This window comes from Mesoplodon mirus (genome assembly GCF_964341445.2).
Source record: "Mesoplodon mirus genome assembly, chromosome: X".
NCBI lineage: Eukaryota > Metazoa > Chordata > Mammalia > Artiodactyla > Ziphiidae > Mesoplodon > Mesoplodon mirus.
In genome coordinates, this window is record NC_138981.1 from 82,482,015 (window position 1) to 82,503,430 (window position 21,416).

The 21,416-nt window shown below is 36.6% G+C and overlaps 1 protein-coding gene across 4 annotated transcripts in view; it reads left to right on the forward strand.

Moving 5' to 3' along the window:
* Positions 1-21,416, forward strand: part of DIAPH2 (diaphanous related formin 2) — an 886,034-nt gene that overhangs the window by 394,872 nt on the left and 469,746 nt on the right. For all 4 annotated transcript variants that reach the window (XM_082609568.1, XM_082609566.1, XM_082609565.1 and 1 more), the window contains 2 exons: positions 395-496; positions 2,332-2,426. In XM_082609568.1, the coding sequence (XP_082465694.1) occupies positions 395-496; positions 2,332-2,426 (197 nt within the window). The remainder of the gene's footprint in view (positions 1-394; positions 497-2,331; positions 2,427-21,416) is intronic.

Consider the following 21,416-nt stretch of genomic DNA (forward strand, 5'->3'; position numbering starts at 1 on the left):
GAATTAAAGACCTGCATATTTTAGGATAAATGCACATCTGCCTTTTTCCTCAATTAGTCCAAATTAGGGAGATTTTACTATATATTTAATTCTATTACTGCTGTAGGAACCTGGTTAAAGAGTAATTAATGCTGCACATTAGGTAAGAAGCAGCAATTGATTTTTGGTTCTATTTGGCTTATCTTTTCTGCTTAAGTGCTGATATTTAATTTGTAGGGAAGCCTCTAAACAGGTCTATATTTTTATGTTTATCCCCTTCCTTGAACTAATGAAATAAACCCGTTTATTGATTTGGGCATGAGCTTTATTAATGTAGTTACTATGCCTTACTAATGTGATTCTGTGTATTTGGATTAGCACTGTTATTATTTATGAATCAACATTTTTCTTTCAGTTCAAAAGAATGCAGAAGCTTTTGAAGAAAAGAAGACGCTGCCTACAAAGAAGAAAGTGAAAGAGTTGAGAATTTTGGATCCCAAAACAGCCCAGAATCTTTGTATGTGATTATTTTCTCAGTAGGGAGTGGTGGTGATGGTGGTGGTGAGGGGTTGTTGGATGTATTTAAAACAAAGTTATAACTTCTTTGAACAGGTATATTTAGCGCCTACTAGGAACAAAATTCTGTGTAAACATGATTTAGGCTGCCTTTTGGCATTCAGCCATAATAGAGACTACCATAATTTAGCCTTGGCTAGGCCAGGTGAAATTTATGAATAATAAAGCTTTGGAAAGTACTGATCATTTAACATTGTTAGAGGCCACAGTGAGAGGAAAGGCAGAGTTGAAAAGAGTGTTATATTTTTTTTCCTTCTGCCTAGGCCTGGGAGTGATAGTTTTAGAGTATTCACTAGTCACATTGGGCAAATCCTTTTACTACTATTTGCTTTATATTTGAAGGAATTGTGATGTGAGCTAGTTGTTAACCACTGTACTTTAAAACTGGTTAGTGAACCTTAAAGCCTTTAACAAAGCAGTCAACCATTAAATACGCTTTTCCTAAAGTAGCTGGACAGTTAAACCCATCTTCATTTACACAGGTCCTAAGTTTTTCTTGACATAGTCTCCACTCTGTATTAAATTCAGCATTTGTGTATGTGTGTGTCTGTGTGTGTGTGTGTCACCACAGTATACTGTGTTTATATTCTGAGGGTACTAAAACACTATGTATGAAAAATTTCAGCACATCAAGCATTTCTAAATATGCAGAGAAATATCTTGGGAGTTTATTTTGTGAAGGAGTGTGCTATAGAGAATCAGATTAAAATAAACAACTCGTCAATCTCATTCTTGTGTCAGTAGGAATGTTGCTGTCAGAAAAGCAGTCTCCTAATAGCTGTTTTGCCTGTGTACATTGCTTACCCGACAGTCCTTTTTTTTTTATAAAGTGGATGTTCAGTACTTAAAAAAAAAAAAAACATAGTATGATCTTAATTGCTAGTTGATATCTGTCAACATTATTTATTTGGATTATGGAGGTCTCATTTGGTGTTTATGTTTGCCTGGACAGGGGAGGATGCTTTTTCTTTAGGTACCAGTGAAGGCATATAGACCTCTCCATGAAAAAAAAAAATTCTTAGGAATATATTTATGTTCTGGTGATAAGAACACATGTATGTTCTTTAAAAAGTATGTTCAATGGAGGTTAAAGTGGAATGTATTGTTGAACAATGCTTTCTGAGTCAGTGTGAGCTTTTCTAGGTATAATTTGTTGAATTATTCCCATATGGCATAATATATATCCATTTAAGAAAAAGTTGACAAGGGAAATCGTTGATTCAACATAAAAGCAACTAATAGCATACCTCATGAATGTCATCAGGGATACAGAGAACATCGAGGATTCAGACACTTTAATTTTTTGTTATGTGGGAGAACTGCAAAGTAGATTGATATGGTTTTCTTAGTATCGGGTTACTTTACTGTCATTTTCGAGAAGTGCTGTATTGGCTGCATCTGACAATCTCCACGGTAAATTCTATGTTGAATTAAAAGGCTTACTTGAGATAAAATTTCTAACTTTTCATGGGTTATTTTGTATTAGCTTCATCTAAAATGCATAAGCATGTAGTCATCAGTGCTGTTAGTAGTTTTATCTTGTATATAAATACGCATGAACTGTAAACATTAGACCCTGAGCTAATAGGCCATTTTGCCTAGATGAGTAGTATAGTCCATCAAGTGGAAGCTACTTTTGTTTATTCATAATTCTGTAGAGTAATATTAGTGATAAGAATTTCATATTTTGAGTCTATGAAGTGGGAATCAGGTATTTATTAGGACTTTAAAATTGTGATGCTGCTCTCTTTTTAATAAAATCAATTTTTATTTTAGCTATCTTCCTAGGATCATATCGTATGCCATATGAAGATATAAAAAACATCATTCTGGAGGTTAATGAAGACATGTTGAGTGAGGCCTTAATTCAGGTAACTTGCATATTTTGCTTTTGAATTTCATTTTCACAGATATTTCTAGATTGCTGTCCTTTCAATGGAGTTGTGTGAAAATGTTCTTCTGTGTTTGGATAATAGAATTAGGAATATCTAGCTGTGTGGACAGTAAGAGGACTCAGACAATCTAGGTTCTAGGTATGTGTCTGCCATTTATTAGATATGTGTCCTTTTAAATTTAAGTCTGTGCACATGTAGACGCATCATCCTCTGTACATAAAATTGCATCTATTTCATCATTACAATGACACTTTTAAGTAGATATTGTTATTACCATTGTATGGACGTAAAAGTGTACAGGCCAAGAGGTTAAAATAGCTTCCTCAGGATCAATGGGTGAATGGTAAAGTTATCCCTTGTTAAGCACTTAACGTGCTGGGGATTGTGCTCTTTATATATTTTATCTCATTGAATCTTGCAACAGTCCTATGAGATAAGTACTATTATCCTCATTTACACATCAGGAAACTGAGGCTTAGAGAGATTGCCCACTGTCACCTAGCTGGCAAGTGGCAGAGTAGTAGAGCTGAGACTCAGAACAAAGCCTATCAAGACTCTAAAGCCATTGCTCTTTTTATTCTATTATTCTGCCTCCTATGGGCAAACTATGTCAGTTTGCTAAAGCCCTATCTTCTCATCTGACATTACTAGGTCACTGTGAGGATTACACCAAATAAACTGCTTGGTAGAATAAAGCACTCTATTAGATCTAATTCTTAGAATTCTTCATATGTTTGACCCTGTCTGGTTTAATTTTTGGAAGGAAGAACTGCAAGATATTTCATGGATGGGCATAGTCATTGCAGGTTTTTTGTTGTTTGTTTTTGAGCCACGTGGCTTGCTTTGATTTTAAGAAGATTGAGTAGTTTATGCTGTAACAATTTTGTTATACCTCCCTTAGACTGTCTCTAAATCTCAGAGCACCAGTGTCTGCCATTTGAGCAGGCTGTGTCTATATAGAAGTTTCTCCATTGCATAGTGTAGGCTTGCATTACAGTTTACCCTGTAAGACTAAGGGTTAATGAGTTTATGTAGGCTCTTTATTATCATGACACAACTTTATTAACCTCAACGAAAGTTACACTGTGCTAAGAAATTCCCTTGTGGAAATGTTTCTTGGAAAATGTGTTTTCTTTGTCCAGCTAGCCAGGTCCAGAGTTCTCTGAGTTGAAATGGAGAGCTGATCACATTTGTCCTGCCCGGCTTAGTCCCATGATTCTTTGCACAGTAGTCAGAATGAGCAAGTTAAGAAGCCTAAATGTGACTTAGTTCTCCCTCTTTTTATCCAGTTGGACAGTTTCATTTTAAAGTACAAAAAGGCAAACAAACATCTGACTCCTATTCAGTAGTTGAAGCTTTCTAGTGTTTTCTGTATAATCAACTTTTAGTAAAAGAGAACCATATTTTGAAGAATTAATCAACGTAGGCATTTATTTTGCCCATTAAGACTGTAGCTTTTCCTTCACGTGCCTTAGTAAATAAAAAAAAAGAATGTAAATATGCAGAATGCTACTGTGATATTTATTTACCAGTAACATTAAAAACATTTATTATTTTTAAGTCATGTTTTCAGCTCTTTATGGAATGTAAGAAACAGAAGGAGTCTCACTTATGAATGGCCCTCTAATATGCAACAAGCTTTAAAAATGTATGTATAGAAATGTATTACGTGGGATTTTTTTTTTCTGTTTCACTTGATTTTGTAGCATAAACGATACATATTTGTTTCTCTCTTTAAATTTCCTGGTCCAGTTGGGAGGAAGGAATTGCTTTCAATTTGGAGAAGGCAGTCAATTATGTCTAAATTATTGAATTCAGCTGGTTTAATCATATCCACTATGCAGTCAAAAGGACTGCTTGTGAAATCACATTATTATGCTAAATCTCAGAAGGTGAGTGAAGGAGAACCACAAAGTGTAGATCCTGCCAGGTTCCTTCTGCGAGTGTTATACCCATTGCTTCCGTGCATTTCCTGTTTGCTGGGGATGGGTTAACCTTTTTCTGTCTCATCTCTTCCTCTTTTCTAGACATCCATTCCCTTTTCTAAGCCTGTATCTTTCTCTTTTTCACATCTCTGTGTGTTTTATCACTTGCATCCATTGCCCCAACAATTTTGTGCTTTCCTTTTGTTTAAAACAGGCCACTGAAGACTTTCTTCCAAGCTGGCTTGCCTTCCTCCTCGATGCCAGATACTCTAAACTTTCTTCTCATTCCTTACCCTGATCAATCAAAACTCATTTTCTTACTTCTGCTTGTAGGAGAAAACAATTTAACATGTAATTTAATAGTATGCATGATTGGAATTGTGCTGCTTGGGTACGAGGCACATATTGTGAATAACTCATCTGAGTTATGAAAGTTAATATTGCATTTATGCAGACAAATCCAATGTCTGAGTATCTTCTAGTAAGGAGGAAGGTCCTGGGTAGAAACAGTCATTTGATTTTCAAGTACCCAAAGGAGACTGCTTCCCTCAGGCCAGAGAAAAGACTAGGTCACCACTGCCTTTCTCCCTGCCATCCTAGAAAGGGCTTGCTTCAGTGATGCAAAAGTAACATCAATTTGCCATTCAAAGGAGCTGTTTACCATTTATGACTAATTACCATGTAGCACATTGATAATGCATAGCATTAAATATGTATCATCAGATTAACTTTGTTGTAAGTTCTATTTGATTACAGTGCTAAACTCCATCCATGCATAATCATAGTTTGTTGCTCATGTGGCATGGTTGTCTCCTCATAACAACAAAAACAACAAAAAACAATTAAGGACACATTGCTTCCCAGAGACTTGAATTAACACCAGTATTATCTCTCCTAGTATGGGTCAATAAGCACTTTCCTGCCAGACAACTGATAGATTTTAGTTATTTGGCAGGATAAATCCTTTACTAACAAAACAAAGCAAAACAAAACAAAAACAAACCCCCAAATGTTAATTTAATCAGCAAAAGAGAGCCCCAAATTTAAGGTTATTAATAAAAATATTAATGTCTCCTTTATTTCAAAATATCTAAATTGAAGCTAGAAACCAAGTTCACTATATGGAAGAAGTTGAAAAGTCCTAAAATACTTACAAGAACACATAGAAACACTTAAAAAGTACACCATATCCTGAGATTGTTGAGGAGCTTCTAATATATGCAACTATGAGTTCCAAATAATGTGTACTAAATTTAGGTGATTCTTCGAGTTATTATTTCAGCTCTGAAAATCTGCTTTAGTGTAATTTAATTTGATCTATTGAGAGAAAACTCTAAGACCAGTGTTTTTAGGGCATCAGTGGTAAAAATGAAATATTTGTAGGCACATTTACATATAGAACATTGACCAAAAAAAAAAAAAAAGAAATTAGCAGTTTTAAAAAAGTGATTCAAGTGTTGAAGGGAAAATAACAGTATATTCTATTTTAGAACATCAGTGCATGCAAATGATTCTTAAATGCTGAGGAAGTTCATGTTGGTAGGGAGATTACGGTCATATTCACAAAGCCTAAGCAGAAAAAAGATGATTAACATAGAAGGCAGTATAAAATTGCTGCAGAATAATTACAAAGATATATATAAAGCAGGGTTTTTTAACCAGGAGTCCAAAGGCCCCTGGGAGACCAATGGAGAGAATTCAGGGGCTCCTGAACTTAGATGTGAAAAATACTGCCTCTTTATTTTCTTTACCTGCTAACTAATATTTAGTATTTCATCTGATTAACAATATAGGCAACAGACCAAAGTAGTATTAACAGTACCTCTAACTTCGTCACTAATAGAAATAATAAATGTTTTCCTATCATATTAAATTTGTGGCAGATATCTTGAAATATTGTTTACAGTCATTACTACTTCAAAATTACACTAGTTATTAAAGCTGCCACTAAATATTATTTTTTAATGCTTTAATCAAGCAGCACATCTATTATTATATCACAATTTATTTTCTTAAATATCTTGATAACTATTTCAATGTAATTGGTTTCTTTTGCATTTTTATGTATTTTACTTTATTCTGAGAAGGGATCCGTAAGCTGGTGTTACAGAGTTCACGGCAAAAACAAAGAGGATAGAAACTAGTACAGAAAAGTTTGCCAATTGAGATGGCAGACTAAGAAGTACCATATTAGAAGGGTGAGAGGATCAGCTGCATTCTGACCACATTGCCCCTCCCCAGACTGGCACAGCACTGCACCAAGAGGGCCCCCTGGGCCTATAGTTTCTCCACTGGAAAAAGAGAGCCCTAGGTGGACGTCTAGCTCCCCCAGCATTGTAGGACGCTTCCCAGAAGGACCATTTGGGCCACACTGCATAGAGATAACTGGGGGAATCTGTGGGGCTCAACCACTGGAGATCAGATAGAGGTGGAGGAGTTGAGGTTGGGCTTACAGCAACAACACTTAGATCTTGGCAGACTATATTTCTGCTTGTAGCAGTGCCCAAGCAGAGATCCCAGCCAGTGGCTCTGCCCATCTTCGGAGCCAAACTGGTGGCCCCATCTGGCTAGAGAGTTTGGTGGACAGTTCTGCCTGATTTGGGTGCCTGGTCAATGGGCTGTGCTAGCCATGGAGCTTGTTGTGCTGTCCTGCCTGGGCTGGAAAGCAGATTTGCAGCCCTGTGTAACTGCTGAGCACAGCCTCTAGTCTTACCTGTCCAAGTAGCCTAGCCTAAGAACCCAGGCCACTGTGGAGCCCATGCTATAGCCCTGCTTGGTCAGAGAGCCAAGCAAGCAGCCTTGCCCAACTGTTAAGCATACTCTTTGGCTCCACGTAACCAGCAAGCTTGAACAGTGACCCTGGATAGTCTCAGAGCCTAATCTACAGTAACACTAAGCCACGGAGTCCAGACTATAACCCCACCCAACAGCAGAGTACAATCTATGACCCTGCCCTATTGTTGAACATCTAGCCTTGTCCAGGCCTGCAGCCTCACCCAAGCAGGGAACCCAGCCAGTTACCCTGCCCAATTGTGGAGCATAGCCTGTTGCCTCACCTGATAAGGGACCATAGACAGTGACCGTGCCCGACCACAGAGCACAGTCCCTAGTCCCACCCAACTGCAGGATACAGTTGGAAGTCCCTCACCACCAGAGAGCCTGGTCAGAGCATAGCCAGTAGCCTACCAGGTCGTGAGGCCCAGCCTGCAGCCCTGTGCAACATTAGGGCACAGCCTGAAGCCCTACTTGATGACAGAGCACAGCCTGCAGCTCCAACTGAACATAGTCCAGCCAGCAGTGCCATTCACTCAAGGAACACAGCCTGAGACCTCAGCTGACCAGGAGCAATTGCAAAGCCCATTCATAGCCCTGCCCACTTGCCAACCAGTAGCACCACCCTACCAGGGAACACAGCCTGTCACCTCGCCTGACCAGAGGTGATTACAGAACCCAGTTAGTGGCCCCACCTGACCACAGAGCACAGTCAGTAGCCCCACGCAATCTGATCATCCACGCAGTAGCCCTGCTTGAATGTGGAGCTCAGCCAGCGGTTCCAGCCAACAGTGGAGCTCAACCAGTGGCGCCACCTCTGACCTCAGATACTGAGCAATAGCGTCATCCAACTAGGGACTCCAATAGCAAGCCCCAATTACCAAAAAAATGCTACCAGCTGACTCATCTAGTACCCCAGGTTGGGCTGATGAGTGAAGGTCTTACCCTGTGATAGCAAACAGATACTAATGCAAGGAGTCAAGAATCACAAAGAATCAGGTAAAAATGATACCACCAAAGGAAACTAATAGGACTCCAATAACTGACCCTAAAGAAATGGAGATCTATGAACTTTCTGAAAAATAATTAAGAATAATCCTCTTAAAGAAGTTCAGTGAACTATAGGAGTACACAGAAATACAACTAAACAAAATTGGGAAAACAATGCATAAACAAAATGAGAAGTTGAACAAAGGAAAAGTGACCATCAAAAAAACACACAAACAAACAGAAATCCTAGAGCTGAGTAATACAATGACTGAACTGAAAAATTCAATAGAGAGATTCAATATCACACTTGATCAAGCAGAAGAGAGACAAGTGACCTGGAAGGTAGGCCATTTGAAATTATCCAGTCATAGGAGGAAAAAGGAAAAAGAATGAAAAAGAATGAAGAAAGCCTACAGGACTATCAGTGAATTTCTCAAAAGAAATATTACAGGCCAGGAAAATGTGGAATGATATAGTCAAAATATTGAAAGAAAAAAAAAAAAGAAAAAACATCTGTCAACTAAGACCACTCTACCCAGAAAAGCTCTCCTTTAGAAATGAAGAAAAGATAAATATTTTCTCAAACAAACAAAGCTGAAGGAGTTCATCATCACTAGAAATACTAAATGGTGTTTTTCATGCTAACATGAAAAGATGCTAATTTAAACTGTAAAAATATATGAATGTGTAAAACTCACTGGTGATGGTAAATATGTAGCCAAAGTCAGATTCTCTAATATTATAATGGTGTTGCATTATTCACTTACAACTCGTTTAACAGTTAAAAAAAACAAATGTATTAAAAATAATCATAACTTCAATAATCTGTTATTAGGTACACATTATAAAAAGTGTAAATTGTAACCTAAAATAATGTAAACTGTGAGGGGCGGCAAGAAGTAAAATTATAAAGTTTAGTATGCTATTGAAATTAAGTTGTTATCAGTTTAAATTAGGATGTTATAAATATATTTTATGTAAGCCTCATGGTAACCACAAAGGAAAAGCCTATAGTAGATACACAAAAGATTATGATAAAGGAGTCAAAACATACTGCCACAAAAAGTACTCAAATCACAAAGGATGAAAACATTAGAAGAAGCAAGGAACAAAACATTCAGAAAACAATTAACAAAAGGCAAAAGCAAGTTCCTACCTATCAAAAATTACTTTAAAAGATACAAGTATTAAAATCTCCAATCAGAAGACATAGAATAGCCTGAATGTATAAAAACAAGATTAAGAGATATGCTGTCTATAAGAGACTCACTTTAGCTTTAAGTACACACATAGCTTGAGATTGAAGGGATGGAAAAAGATACTTCAAGCAAATAGTAACCAAAAGAAAGCAAGGGTTGTGATACTTATAACAGACAAAATAGACATTAAGCAAAAAAATGGTCAAAACAGACAAAGACAGTCATTATGTAATGACAGAGTGGTCAGTTCATCAAGAAGATATAACAATTGTAAATATTTATGCATCCAACATTGGAACATCTAAATATATAAAGTAAATGCTAATAGAACTAAAACAAGGGCTAAAAGGAGAAATAAACAACAATAAAGTAATAGATGGGGACTTTAGTACCCCACTTTAAACAATGGATACACCATCCATACAGAGAATCAATAAGTAAACAGTGGATTTGAACAACACTACGACTTAATGAACCTAACAGACATATACAGGACATTTCATCCAACAACGGCAGACTACATATTCTTTTCAAGTACACATGAAACATTCTCCAAGATAGATCATATGATAGTTAATAGATAGCAAATTTAAGAAGATTGAAATTGTATCACATATATTTTCTGACCACAGTGACATAGAACTAGAAATCAATAACAGGAGGAAAGGTGGAAAATGCATAGAAACATGAAAATTAAACATAACACTCCTGAACAACTAATGGATCAAAGAAGGAAAAAAAGAAGAAATAAAGAAATACCTTGAGACAAATCAAAATGGAAACACAACATACCAGAACTTATTGGATGAGGAAAAATAAGCAATTCTAACTGGCAAGTTTATAGGGATAAACACATCAAGAAGAAAGAAGATCTCAAACAACCTAACTTTACTCCTCAAGGAAATAGAAAAATAAGCAAATACTAATCCCAAAGTTAGTAGAAGGGAGGAAATAATAAAGACTAGAGCAGAAATAAATGAGAGTACAAGACAATAGAAAAGATAATGAAACTAAGAGGTAATTTTTTGAAAAGGTAAATTTGACAAACCATTAGCTAGACTAAGAAAACAAGAGAGAAGACTCAGATAAATACAATCATAATGAAAGAGGAGACATTGCAACCTATGTTAAAGAAATACAACAGATCATAAGAGACTACCATAAACAGTTAGATACCAACTAATTGAAGAAATGAAAAAATTCCTAGTGACATACAACTTACCAAGAATGAATCATGAAGAAATAGAAAATATGAACACATCAGTAATGACTAAGGAGATTGAAACAGTATTTAAAAACCTCTCAAAGAGAAGTCTGGGATCAGGCTGTTTCACTGGTGAATTCTACCAAACCTTTAAAAAAGAATTAACATCGATCCTTTTGAAACACTTCCAAAAAATTGAAGAGAAAGGAACACTCACAAGCTCATTTTTTGAGGCCAGCGTTACCCTGATACTAAAGCCAGATAAGGACACTACAAGAAAAATTGGGCAAAGGACTTGAGTAGACATTTTCCAAAGAAGATATTCCAATGACCAACCTGTACATGAAAAGGTGCTCAGTATCACTAATCATCAGGGAAATGCAAATCAAAACTACAATGAGATATCACCTTGCACCTGTTAGAATGGCTGTTATCAAAAAGACAGATAATGCTGGTGAGGATATGAAAAAAAGGGAACTCTTGTGCACTGTTGGAGGGAATGTAAGTTGGTACAGCCACTATGGAAAAAGGTACAGAGATTCCTTAAAAAATTAAAATAGAACTACTATATGATCCAGAAATCTCACTTCTGTGTATATATTTGAAGGAAGTAAAATCACCATATCAGAGAGAGATCCAAATGTCCATGTTCATTGCAGCATTTTTTTTTTTACAATAACCAAAGCATGCAAACAACCTAGGTGTCCATTGACGGATATGTGGATAAAGTTGTGATGTTGTGTATGTATGTATACATACACACACACACACACACACACACAGGAATATTATTCAGATTTTAAAAAGAAGGAAATCCTGCGATATGTGACAACATGGATGGACTTTGAGGACATTATGCTAAGTGAAATATGTCAGGCAAAGACAAATACTGTGGGGTATCACTTATATGTGGAATTAAGACAAACCAGACTCATAGGAACAGAGTAGGTTGTTGTTTGTTTGCCAAGGGTGGAGGGAAGGGGAGAATGGATGAAACTGGCTCACAGGTACAAAATCCCAGCTATAAAATGAATAAATTCTGGGGATGTAATGTACACCATGGTGACTATAGTTAACAGTACTGTACTGTATATTTGAAAGTTGCTAAGAGAGTAAGTCTTAAAAGTCCTTGCCAGAATAAAGAAAAATTATGACTATGTGTTGTGATGGGTGGGTTTTTTTTTTTAACATCTTTATTGGAGTATAATTGCTTTACAATGGTGTGTTGGTTTCTGCTTTGTAACAAAGTGAATCAGCTATACACATATATATATCCCCATATCTCTTCCCTATTGTGTCTCCCTCCCTCCCACCCTCCCTATCCCACCCCTCTAGGTGGTCACAGAGCACCAAGCTGATCTCCCTGTGCTATGCAGCTGCTTCCCACTAGCTATCGATTTTACTATATATGTCCATGCCACTCTCTCACTTTGTCCCAGCTTACCCTTCCCCCTCCCCATGTCCTCAAGTCCATTCTCTAGTAGGTCTGCATCTTTATTCCCTTCCTGCCCCTAGGTTCTTCATAACCTTTTTTTTTTTTTAGATTCCATATATATGTGTTAGCATACTGTATTTGTTTTTCTCTTTCTGACTTACTTCACTCTGTATGACAGACTGTAGGTCCATCCACCTCACTACAAATAACCCAATTTCATTTCTTTTTATGGCTGAGTAATATTCCATTGTATATGTGATGGGTGTTTAAAGGAACCTTATTCTGATAATCATTTTGCAGTATATGCATATATCAAATAATCACATTTTACATCTTAAACTTTCACAATGTTATATATCTTAATAAAACTGGAGGGCTTCCCTGGTGGCGCAGTGGTTGAGAGTCCGCCTGCCGATGCAGGGGACACGGGTTCGTGCCCCAGTCCGGGAAGATCCCACATGCCGCGGAGCGGCTGGGCCCGTGAGCCATGGCCACTGAGCCTGCGCGTCCAGAGCCTGTGCTCCGCAATGGAAGAGGCCACAACGCAGGAAGAGGCCTGCGTACCGCAAAAAAAAGAAAAAAACAAAAAAGAATAAAACTGGAAAAAACATTTTAAAAAGAAAAAGTTTCCCAGTTACATGACTTAGAAGTTCCCCTTAAAAATACTGCAAGACAGTAAAACGATCAGTGGTTACCAGGCATTAATGGGGAGGGAGGGATGAATACACAGAGCACAGAGGATTTTTAGGACAGTGAAACTAACTATTCTGTGTGGTAATATAATTGTGGATACATGTCATACATTTGTTAAAATCCCATAGAATGTACAAAAGGAAGAGTGAACCCTAATGTAAACTGCGGACTTTAGGCAATATTGATGTGTCAGTGTAGGTTCATCAGTTGTTACAAATGTAGCATTTTAGTGGGGAGGGTGTTTATAGTTGGTGAGGCTATACGTGTGTAAGGGCAGGAAATACATGGGAATTCTCTGTATTTTGCTGCTCAGTTTTGCTGTAAAACTAAAACTGCTCTAAAAAATAAAATCTAATAAAAAAAGAAAGAAACTAGTACAGAGGCTCACAGAAGGGGAGCTCTAGGTTTGGGTGGCCTGTGGTTACAGTGTTTTTTGGGGAGAAGTGTAACTTAAATTGGACTTTGCAACATTATTAGGGCTCAGTTAGAGAGGGCTAGGAAAAGGGAATAGTGGGTAAAGGCTTGAGCATCTAAAGGAAAATATTTATATTCTGCTATGCCTCAGAAGTCATGTAGGGTGGCAATGAGAAAGAGCATGTAAAAGATTTTTTGGGGTCATACTCTTGAGGCATAGAGATCACAAATTAGTGACCCACAATATGTTTTCTTTGGCCTTTGTAGTGCTTAAATGGTAGAATTTGAGTGTTACATACTGTCCCATTTGCTACAGGCCCTACCACCCCCTACTACATTTTACCCACTCTGATTTATTCCTAGTCCCTATAAGCATCAGGCTTTTTGACCCCTGGTAGATAATTTGAATGCCAAGCTATTGGATTTGGACATGTTTACATGTGTGTTTAGGAAGATTTCTGTAGCTGCAGTATGCCAAACGGCTTTGTGAAAAGAGATTACAGATAGGGAGGTAATTGTAATTTCAAGTATAAGGTATAGGGGAATTCCCTGGCAGTCCAGTGGTTAGGACTCCATGCTTTCACTGCTGAGGGCCTGGGTGCAATCCCTGGTCAGGGAACTAAGATCCCACAAAGCCATGTGGCATGGCTGAAAAAAAACAAAAACAAAAACAGAAAAACAAGTATAAGGTACAGTGAAGCCCTGAAATACATTGTGGGTAGAGAAAAAAAGAGGAAAGATGGATAAATAAGAAGTTACAAAGAAAAGATTCATCGAAAAGTCTTGGTGATAGAGAGAATGGTTGTACTACTAATAAAATGGGGCAAATCATGTGGGAGAGAAAATACTTCCAGGGTAGAGGAGAAAATTTTTATGGGTACACTGCATTAGAATATGTGTTGGAAGTCAGAATAGGGATGATGACTGAAATTAAGGATTTGGGGAATCATTTGCAAAGAAATGATTGTTCTAGTTTAAAGACCAGAGAAATTCTTGAGGTTGCTAGTGAAAAAAGTGACCATTGGAACGTTAAGGTCCACATTTCTGGAGACCACACAGGTTGAGGGGATGGATGTTGTTAGAGAAATAAGAACAAAGGGAGCCAGCATATCATAGGGAGTGCCAGGTTCTTTGGTGCATCACAAAAGCTAGCACAGGAGAGAGTTTTGAGGAGTGATGAATAAGAGAATGATATCAGGGGAAAGGATACCTCTCTTGATATCCTGAAATGAAGTGTCATACTTAAAGTAGTTATTTTCTTGCAGTTCTTTCTTCAAACAATCCACACTATTTACTAGACACCTGTATTCCTTAAGCAAATGTTCTATTTATTGCCTTTTGGTCTCTGTTGCCCTTATTTTTAAGGGACAGATGCATTCCTATTGGGCATGCAACTGTCCAGTATAATATTTTCTGCTCCCCTTCCACCTGCTTTGTTTTCTCTGAATTTTCCTTCCTTTCCTCCCTCCCTTCCTCCCTTTTTCCTACTCTGTCTCACTTCCCCCCTTCTTTCTTTCCTTCTTCCACCCTCCTTTCCTTTCTTCTTTTCTTTCATTTAAATAAATTCTTTTTTGTGTAAAGGGTCCTAATCATTCTAAATAATTCTCCCTTGGTGAAATATAGCTCTAGGGTATCTCTTACTTACCTGGAAACTACAGAAATACCTCCATAGATGTCTTTCTGTGATACCTGTGTTACTGAGCTCAGGTTTAGCTGCCTCCGCTCATAAGCCAATAATTCAAGAGGCAAGTGTTGGTAGAAAGGAAGGGTGCTTTGATCAGAAAAGCTGGCAATCTGGGGATAAGGTGGACTTGTATCCAGAGACCAACTCTGAAGATTCTGCTAAGCCATGACAGTTTTTAAAGGGAGAAATGGCAGTGGGAGAGAATCTCAGTGAATCATCGAGGCAGGAGGTTGGGTTCTGCATCATTCTCCATTGTATGCAGACTGGCTGACTCTCTTCAGATGTTATTTTACCTGTGTGATCTGCCTGCAGGATTGCTACGGGAGCTGTAGGGGGTAGAGAGCTAGCCATTTTTATCTGCTTAATTCTACATTCTTACTCCTCTTTAGGAAAGGAATCAACAGGTTAGACAAGGCATGGTGTGCATTCAGGAGAGCGTATGTCAGGAGTTAGTTTCAATAGTTTAGTGATCTCATTCCTATAATTGGGTTCTTTTAAGGTTAGAGGGGAACAGAAATGGACAAACAGGAAAGGGACAAAAGAGCTGCATTCACATGCACGGGAATATTCCAGCTGGCTTTTTCTTCCCCGGATAGTTTCCATTTATGCTGGCTCTGTTACTTTTCTGAAACCCATTCAAGTGTCCAACTCTGAACCCAGTGTGTAGGGGTCTACAGGTAACCACATGATTATGTTTTCAAATGTTATTTTATGTCTCAAAACAGATTTTATGATTTATAGAACTTATTGCTGGGTCCTGACAAAATGATGAGAGTGGAGCAAAGGTCATACAATCCATTCCCCTGATTCCAGGCAATGCTCCTCCTAAGCCATCAAAGATAGATGGGTATCTATCGATTCTGCAGGGGAAAAAGATTCTTCAACTTCCCTCAATTAACCAGTTCTAGAGTATAATTATTCTTATAGTCAGGAAATTCATGCATGTGTAATAGTAGAGCTCGTTTTTGTCTCCTCAATCCATCTTTGTAATCATTGATCTATTTACGTGGTTATCGACCATCTGTATTTTATGCAGGCTTGTGATTCTGCCTGTGTACATGCACTTTACAAGGGTTGATGACTTTAGAAGACTACAAGTATATCAATTAAGGCTATAATGGCATTAGTATTGTAGAATTTGAAAACATTTTTGTCTGAAATAACAACTTGTATTCACCATGTTCATTTTCATAGTTCTTTAGGGAAAATGAAACATTAGCAATGACGGCAACAATCACAAAACATTTCTTTCCCATTTCTCATCATGGAGGAATAAATAGTTACTTTATGTCATGCTATTGTAATCTTAAAATACTTGTATCTGTGAGCTGCTGTTCTTTTTCATCTTTTGCTTCTAACTAGTTAGTTGAGTATTTTTTTTTTTTTCTTTACCCTTCCTTCACTGAAGCTTTCTTTGGCCCTTGTTTGCTACTTTCAGTCTGTTGGTAAAATCACACCTATTCCAAGCAAATGTGATGACTATTTATTTTCATCCCCTCTATGTCTATTGTTGATTAATACCGGTATTTCAATTGTCAACTTTACTGGTTGTGCTGTTTTCCACAATTGATACCAGACTGTTTCACAAAGAAAGAAGAGGTAGCTTTAAACAATTAATTAATTTTTCTTGTACTAGTCAGACTGTAAACCATATATTAAAAAGGCAAAAAAAAATAGTCTATTTATACTTTGAACAAAGCATAGGTCTTATTAATAGTTGAGTAAGATGTGGCCTCAGAGATCATATTTTATGCAGCCTTGTAGACTTTAAGCCATGGTAGAACTTCATTAAAATACTGGCCCTTTCATACTACAGATCCACTGAGTCTATTGATGTGAGATGATGTTTGGGGTTGACTAGGAATTCCCTTGCAATTGTAGAACTTGGAAAGTGCCCTTATTTTCCTTAGACTTCCAGAACCCTGAATTAGGAAATGAGAAGCAAGGTTAGACCCAACCCCCGCTACTCTAACTTGTAGCTATAAGGCTACCTCTGGACAAAAAGCCGAAGTCTCTCAGCCCAAAATAATTGGAGGGCAGAGTGTCCAGTTGCCAATGCCCTCAATTAAACTAACAGAGATGGAGAACAATTACACTCTTTTTTCCTACTATCTTCCTACTCGTTTTTTACTATATTAATTTTCTTTGAATCCAAAGATTGTTGGTTGGCCAGTCATATATTTAATGAAGTATAACACCTTTGTAATTGATTATATCTATAAAACCCACTTCCTCTTTTGTGCATTCAGTAGGTAATCAAAACATTCTTTTCTGTATACAGGGGATAAATATTTACTTACCATATTGTTTTTTTCAATGCTCTATTATAATTCTAGATCTCCTGTGTAAAGAAGAATGGTACCTAGTCTTCAAGTCTAGGAAAGTCATATGATAGTTACAGTATAATTTAACATAATAGAGTGTAGTTAACATGCTATGGCATACTTTAATACAGTGTAATATAGATATAACATGATGGGTATTTTAATCTCTTTACAAAATATTTTTGAGAGGCAGTCAGGAAGGAATACACAAGAGAGAGACTGAATGCTCTTTATTTCTTAAGCTCAGTGGTAGGCACATAGAGTCATTATATTATGTATATATTTTTGTATGTCTTAAATATTACACAATAAATAAATTTTAAATTATTTGACAAGTGCTGAAAGCGTATGCTTAAGGCAGGACTTAATTCTTTTTTGTGGAGTGCTGTCCTGTAAATTGTAGGATGTTGAGCAGTACCCTTAACCTCTGCCTACTAGTTGCAGCCCACCAGTTGTGACAACCAAAAATGCCTCAGACATTGACCCATGTCCCTGAGTGGGCAAAATTGTCCCTGGTTAGAACTGTCTGAAGAATTATTTTTATTTCTGAAATACAGGTAGTAAAGTTTCAGAATATAATAAGCTTCCAATCATTTGCTTTTATTTTCTATGTTCATTGGAAACCCTCATGACAGAGGTTTTGGACATTTGATTATTATAGGCAAAACCAAAACTTGATTCCACGTGTTTAAAAAAATCTCTTTCCCAGGAATGTAAAGTGTTCATGTTAAGTTCAAATTCTGATAGAATACATTCTCATTAAATTGAAAATATCAAGCATTGTTTAAAATATAGGCCTTAATTATTTTTCAGTGGTGAATACAGACAATTCTATTAGTGTGATTTGATTTTTTTTTCCTTTATAATGTACTAGATGGGTTTTTTGGTTGTTGTTGTTTTACATTAACAACTCAATAGTGTTGAACAGTTCACTTTACACCATTTAAAAACCTTATGTTTATTTAAAAAAAAATATGTCATAAAAGTAAGGCAAATAGTATAGTGATTACAACTTTCAGTTTGGAGTCAAAAAGCTGGGTCTGAATCCCAACACTGCCACTTGCCAGCCATGTGAACCTGAGAAAGTTACCTAGCCTCTCTGGGCACCTTGTCTTTATCCTCTAAAGAGGTGATGAGTCTGTTATGAGGATTAAGTTAAACATACGTGAAAATCCCCTTAGCACAGTGCTGGTTACAAGGTAAGGATACAACAAATGACTTTTGAAGTGAGTGAGATCAGTTCAGTTAGGTTTCCTTTTTTTTTTTTTTCCAAACATCCTCCTGCAAAACGTTTAGTTGAATAGTCAGTGCTCAGTTTTCTATGTTAATAGAAAGAATCTCAGCAGGGTGATAATTCTCCTGGGGCATCTTGCTTACTATGCACTGTCTGTAATCTCAGAAACAGAGACATCAAATAGGGACAAAGGAAATCTCCAGGAATAGTCTACCATTTTTGAGAGGATAATTCAGAAGCCTCACTTCAACCTCTTTGATCCTTTATATCATATTCCTTATTCTGTAGTTCTGTTCATTTGCATGCTGCAAAGGTAAATGTAGACTTTAAAGTAGACAAATATACTTGAATTAAGATAGAATTCATTGATGGAGCCGACTGGGGGACTCGGAGATGTGAGACTGGGGACCCTCAGATGTTATCAAAACCTTTTAACCTTTTTAAAGTGTTTTGTAGATTTTTAATATTCCACTTGAATTAATGAAACAAAATTTTATCCACCAATTGTTTCCCACAGTTTTTACTGTTGTTGAATTTATATTATTATAAGTTATTCATGTCTTCATGTCATAAAATTTAGCTTTCAATGTTTGTACTATCATTAAGCATGAGATAAGGCTATCATAATTTGAGGTCCTTAGGGCAAATGATCTGAAAATGTTTTAGATAAATGCCTGGCATTTTTATATTTGTGTTTTATTTGTTTAGGAGTATTTTATTTTAGTATGTTGGGTAGTATTAGAATCATATATTTTATACTTAGAATCACTTAAAATATATGCCAACATATATGAAATCATGGCTTTATGAAATTACCAATATCTATTGTGAATGAAATTGTATATTTTAGTTTGAATATTAGTAAACAGTATTTTATAAAAATCAAAGTACCTGAAATTGAGAACATGACCTTGTTCTAAAGTTTTGGTGGTAGAAGAATTTGTCATATTAAAGAGTTAATCAGAAATGTGATGCATTCCAAATAATTGCTTATAATTTAATAGCTACTTTGAGTATTTGTTCTAATAAAGAATCACAAAAGACATTAAAAGTTTAGGGGCTAAATGAGCTTAGATGACAGTGCTAACAGACAGTGCTAATGACAGTGCATGGCCTCAAGAGTGTTTTGGGTTGGCCAGAAATAGGAAGGTGGGATTGCTTTATGACAGCAAGGAAAGAGGAGACTTGTTAGATGGGTGTAACCTGCTGAGTTGTGGCCTTACGTGAAAGTTTGCAAGCAAGATAACCTCCTAGGAATGGTAAGAAAGCATGAGTGAGAGCAGATATGATACAGAGAATTCTACATGATGGAATGTTTAAAAGATCTTATTTTTCCTTCTCTTCCAACTGTGGAACCTGTCTTCTATGAGGTATTTGCTAGAATACCTCATTGTCTTCCAGACTGTACACATTGTACTTAAATTTAATTTTGCCTTTGTGTCTCAGTCATGGAATTAGAGACCATCAAAAGTTAAGGCTAAAATTAACTTTATAAATTCTCTTATTCATTTCCCTTATTTCATGGAAGGAGAAACTGAGGCTCAAAGAAGTTTATATCACACAGCCAATCTGGGATCACAACTCAGTTCATGTGATGCCCAGTTCATTGATTTCTTTTTTTTTTCTCCTGTTGTTTGGTCTGTGTTTTTCCCTGTTGTGATATGCAGATGAGTGAGGAGGTTGGACAGGAATAAAAAGTAGCCACAAAAGTTTACTAATTATAGAGTTCATGCAATATCTATCATCAAAAGTCAGAGTAGAAATTAAATTATTGTTGAAAATATTTTCTTCCAGTATTAGAAGACATTATAAATGTCTTCATTGACATTCATTATTGTTTGTGTTGTGAAATGTATAATTAGGTGCCAAGAAATAAAGACTTAATTTTACTTAATGCAATATAAGGGGCATATGATTTCATTTCCGCATTAATAAGCAGCATTTTAATAAAATGAAAGTGTAGTTCAAATACTAATAAGACCATCATTTATTTTATCCCATATGAAGGATTCAAAGTGATGGCCCCTTTTAATGAGATGAAGTCTTTCAACTCTCTGAGATAAATAAGAGTAAATATTTTGGCCTTCATTTTATAATTTTTCTTAAATATATATAGTTGAATAGAGTTGAAAAATTACTTGCTTCTCAGGAAAAGTAAATAAAGTGTCTCCTTATTTTCCTTGAGTGCTGTGACTAATTGCTACATCATCTCCTCGGACTTTCTACTCTTCAGTGGTTTATTCTTAAAATACCACTCTCAGTATAGTGGGGAAAAAAAGCATTATGTTGGATTTTAGTCACTTAAACCCTTTGCAACCCTGGGCAAGTCACTTATCTTCTTTTAACCTTAAATTTCTTGCATATACAAGGGGCGATATGTGTACTTCCAAAACTGGGTTATTATAACAATTCAATATGAGCGTATGTGCAAACCGGTAAAACACTAAACAAATAGAACACAAATATGGACAAGTCCCTTGGATGTCTACTTAGCCCTACTCTTTCACCTTTTCTAGCCATGTAGTAAAGATAATTAACTCTTGACTTAAACGTTCAACCATCCCTTGAAAGAGCATTCCCCAAAAGAACTCATCTTCTTGTTCTATACCCCAACTAAAGACCTCCTTTCCTTATCTCCTGGAATTCTTTTCATCCCTTCTCTCTTCTTTGACTCTGCCTGAGACTCATCCCAGCTCATCATGCATTCTTACTGATCCTTTGACTGAAGATTCATTAGAGCCACTCTTACCTCCCATTCCCACAGGACTAGGCTTATCTCTCATCACTTCAGTCATTTTATTGCTTTTGTTTCCTAGCTAATCTTTTTGTCTCTAGGCTGCCTCCAATCCAGTGCATCTTAACTTGATTCAACTCGATTTTATTTTTCCTCCACCAATTCATTTTCTTCCTTAAGAAGCAATAGCAGTGATTGCCATCTGTTTTTGCTTGCTTGCTTGTTTTAAATACTGTAGGGGATCTCTAGTTAATTTCAAAGATTTGTTGAATTTCTCAGTCTTGATTTTGAATAATCTGTACATGACTTGTCTTTGCTTTTCTCCATGCCTTTGCATCCTTTAGGTATCTTTCATATC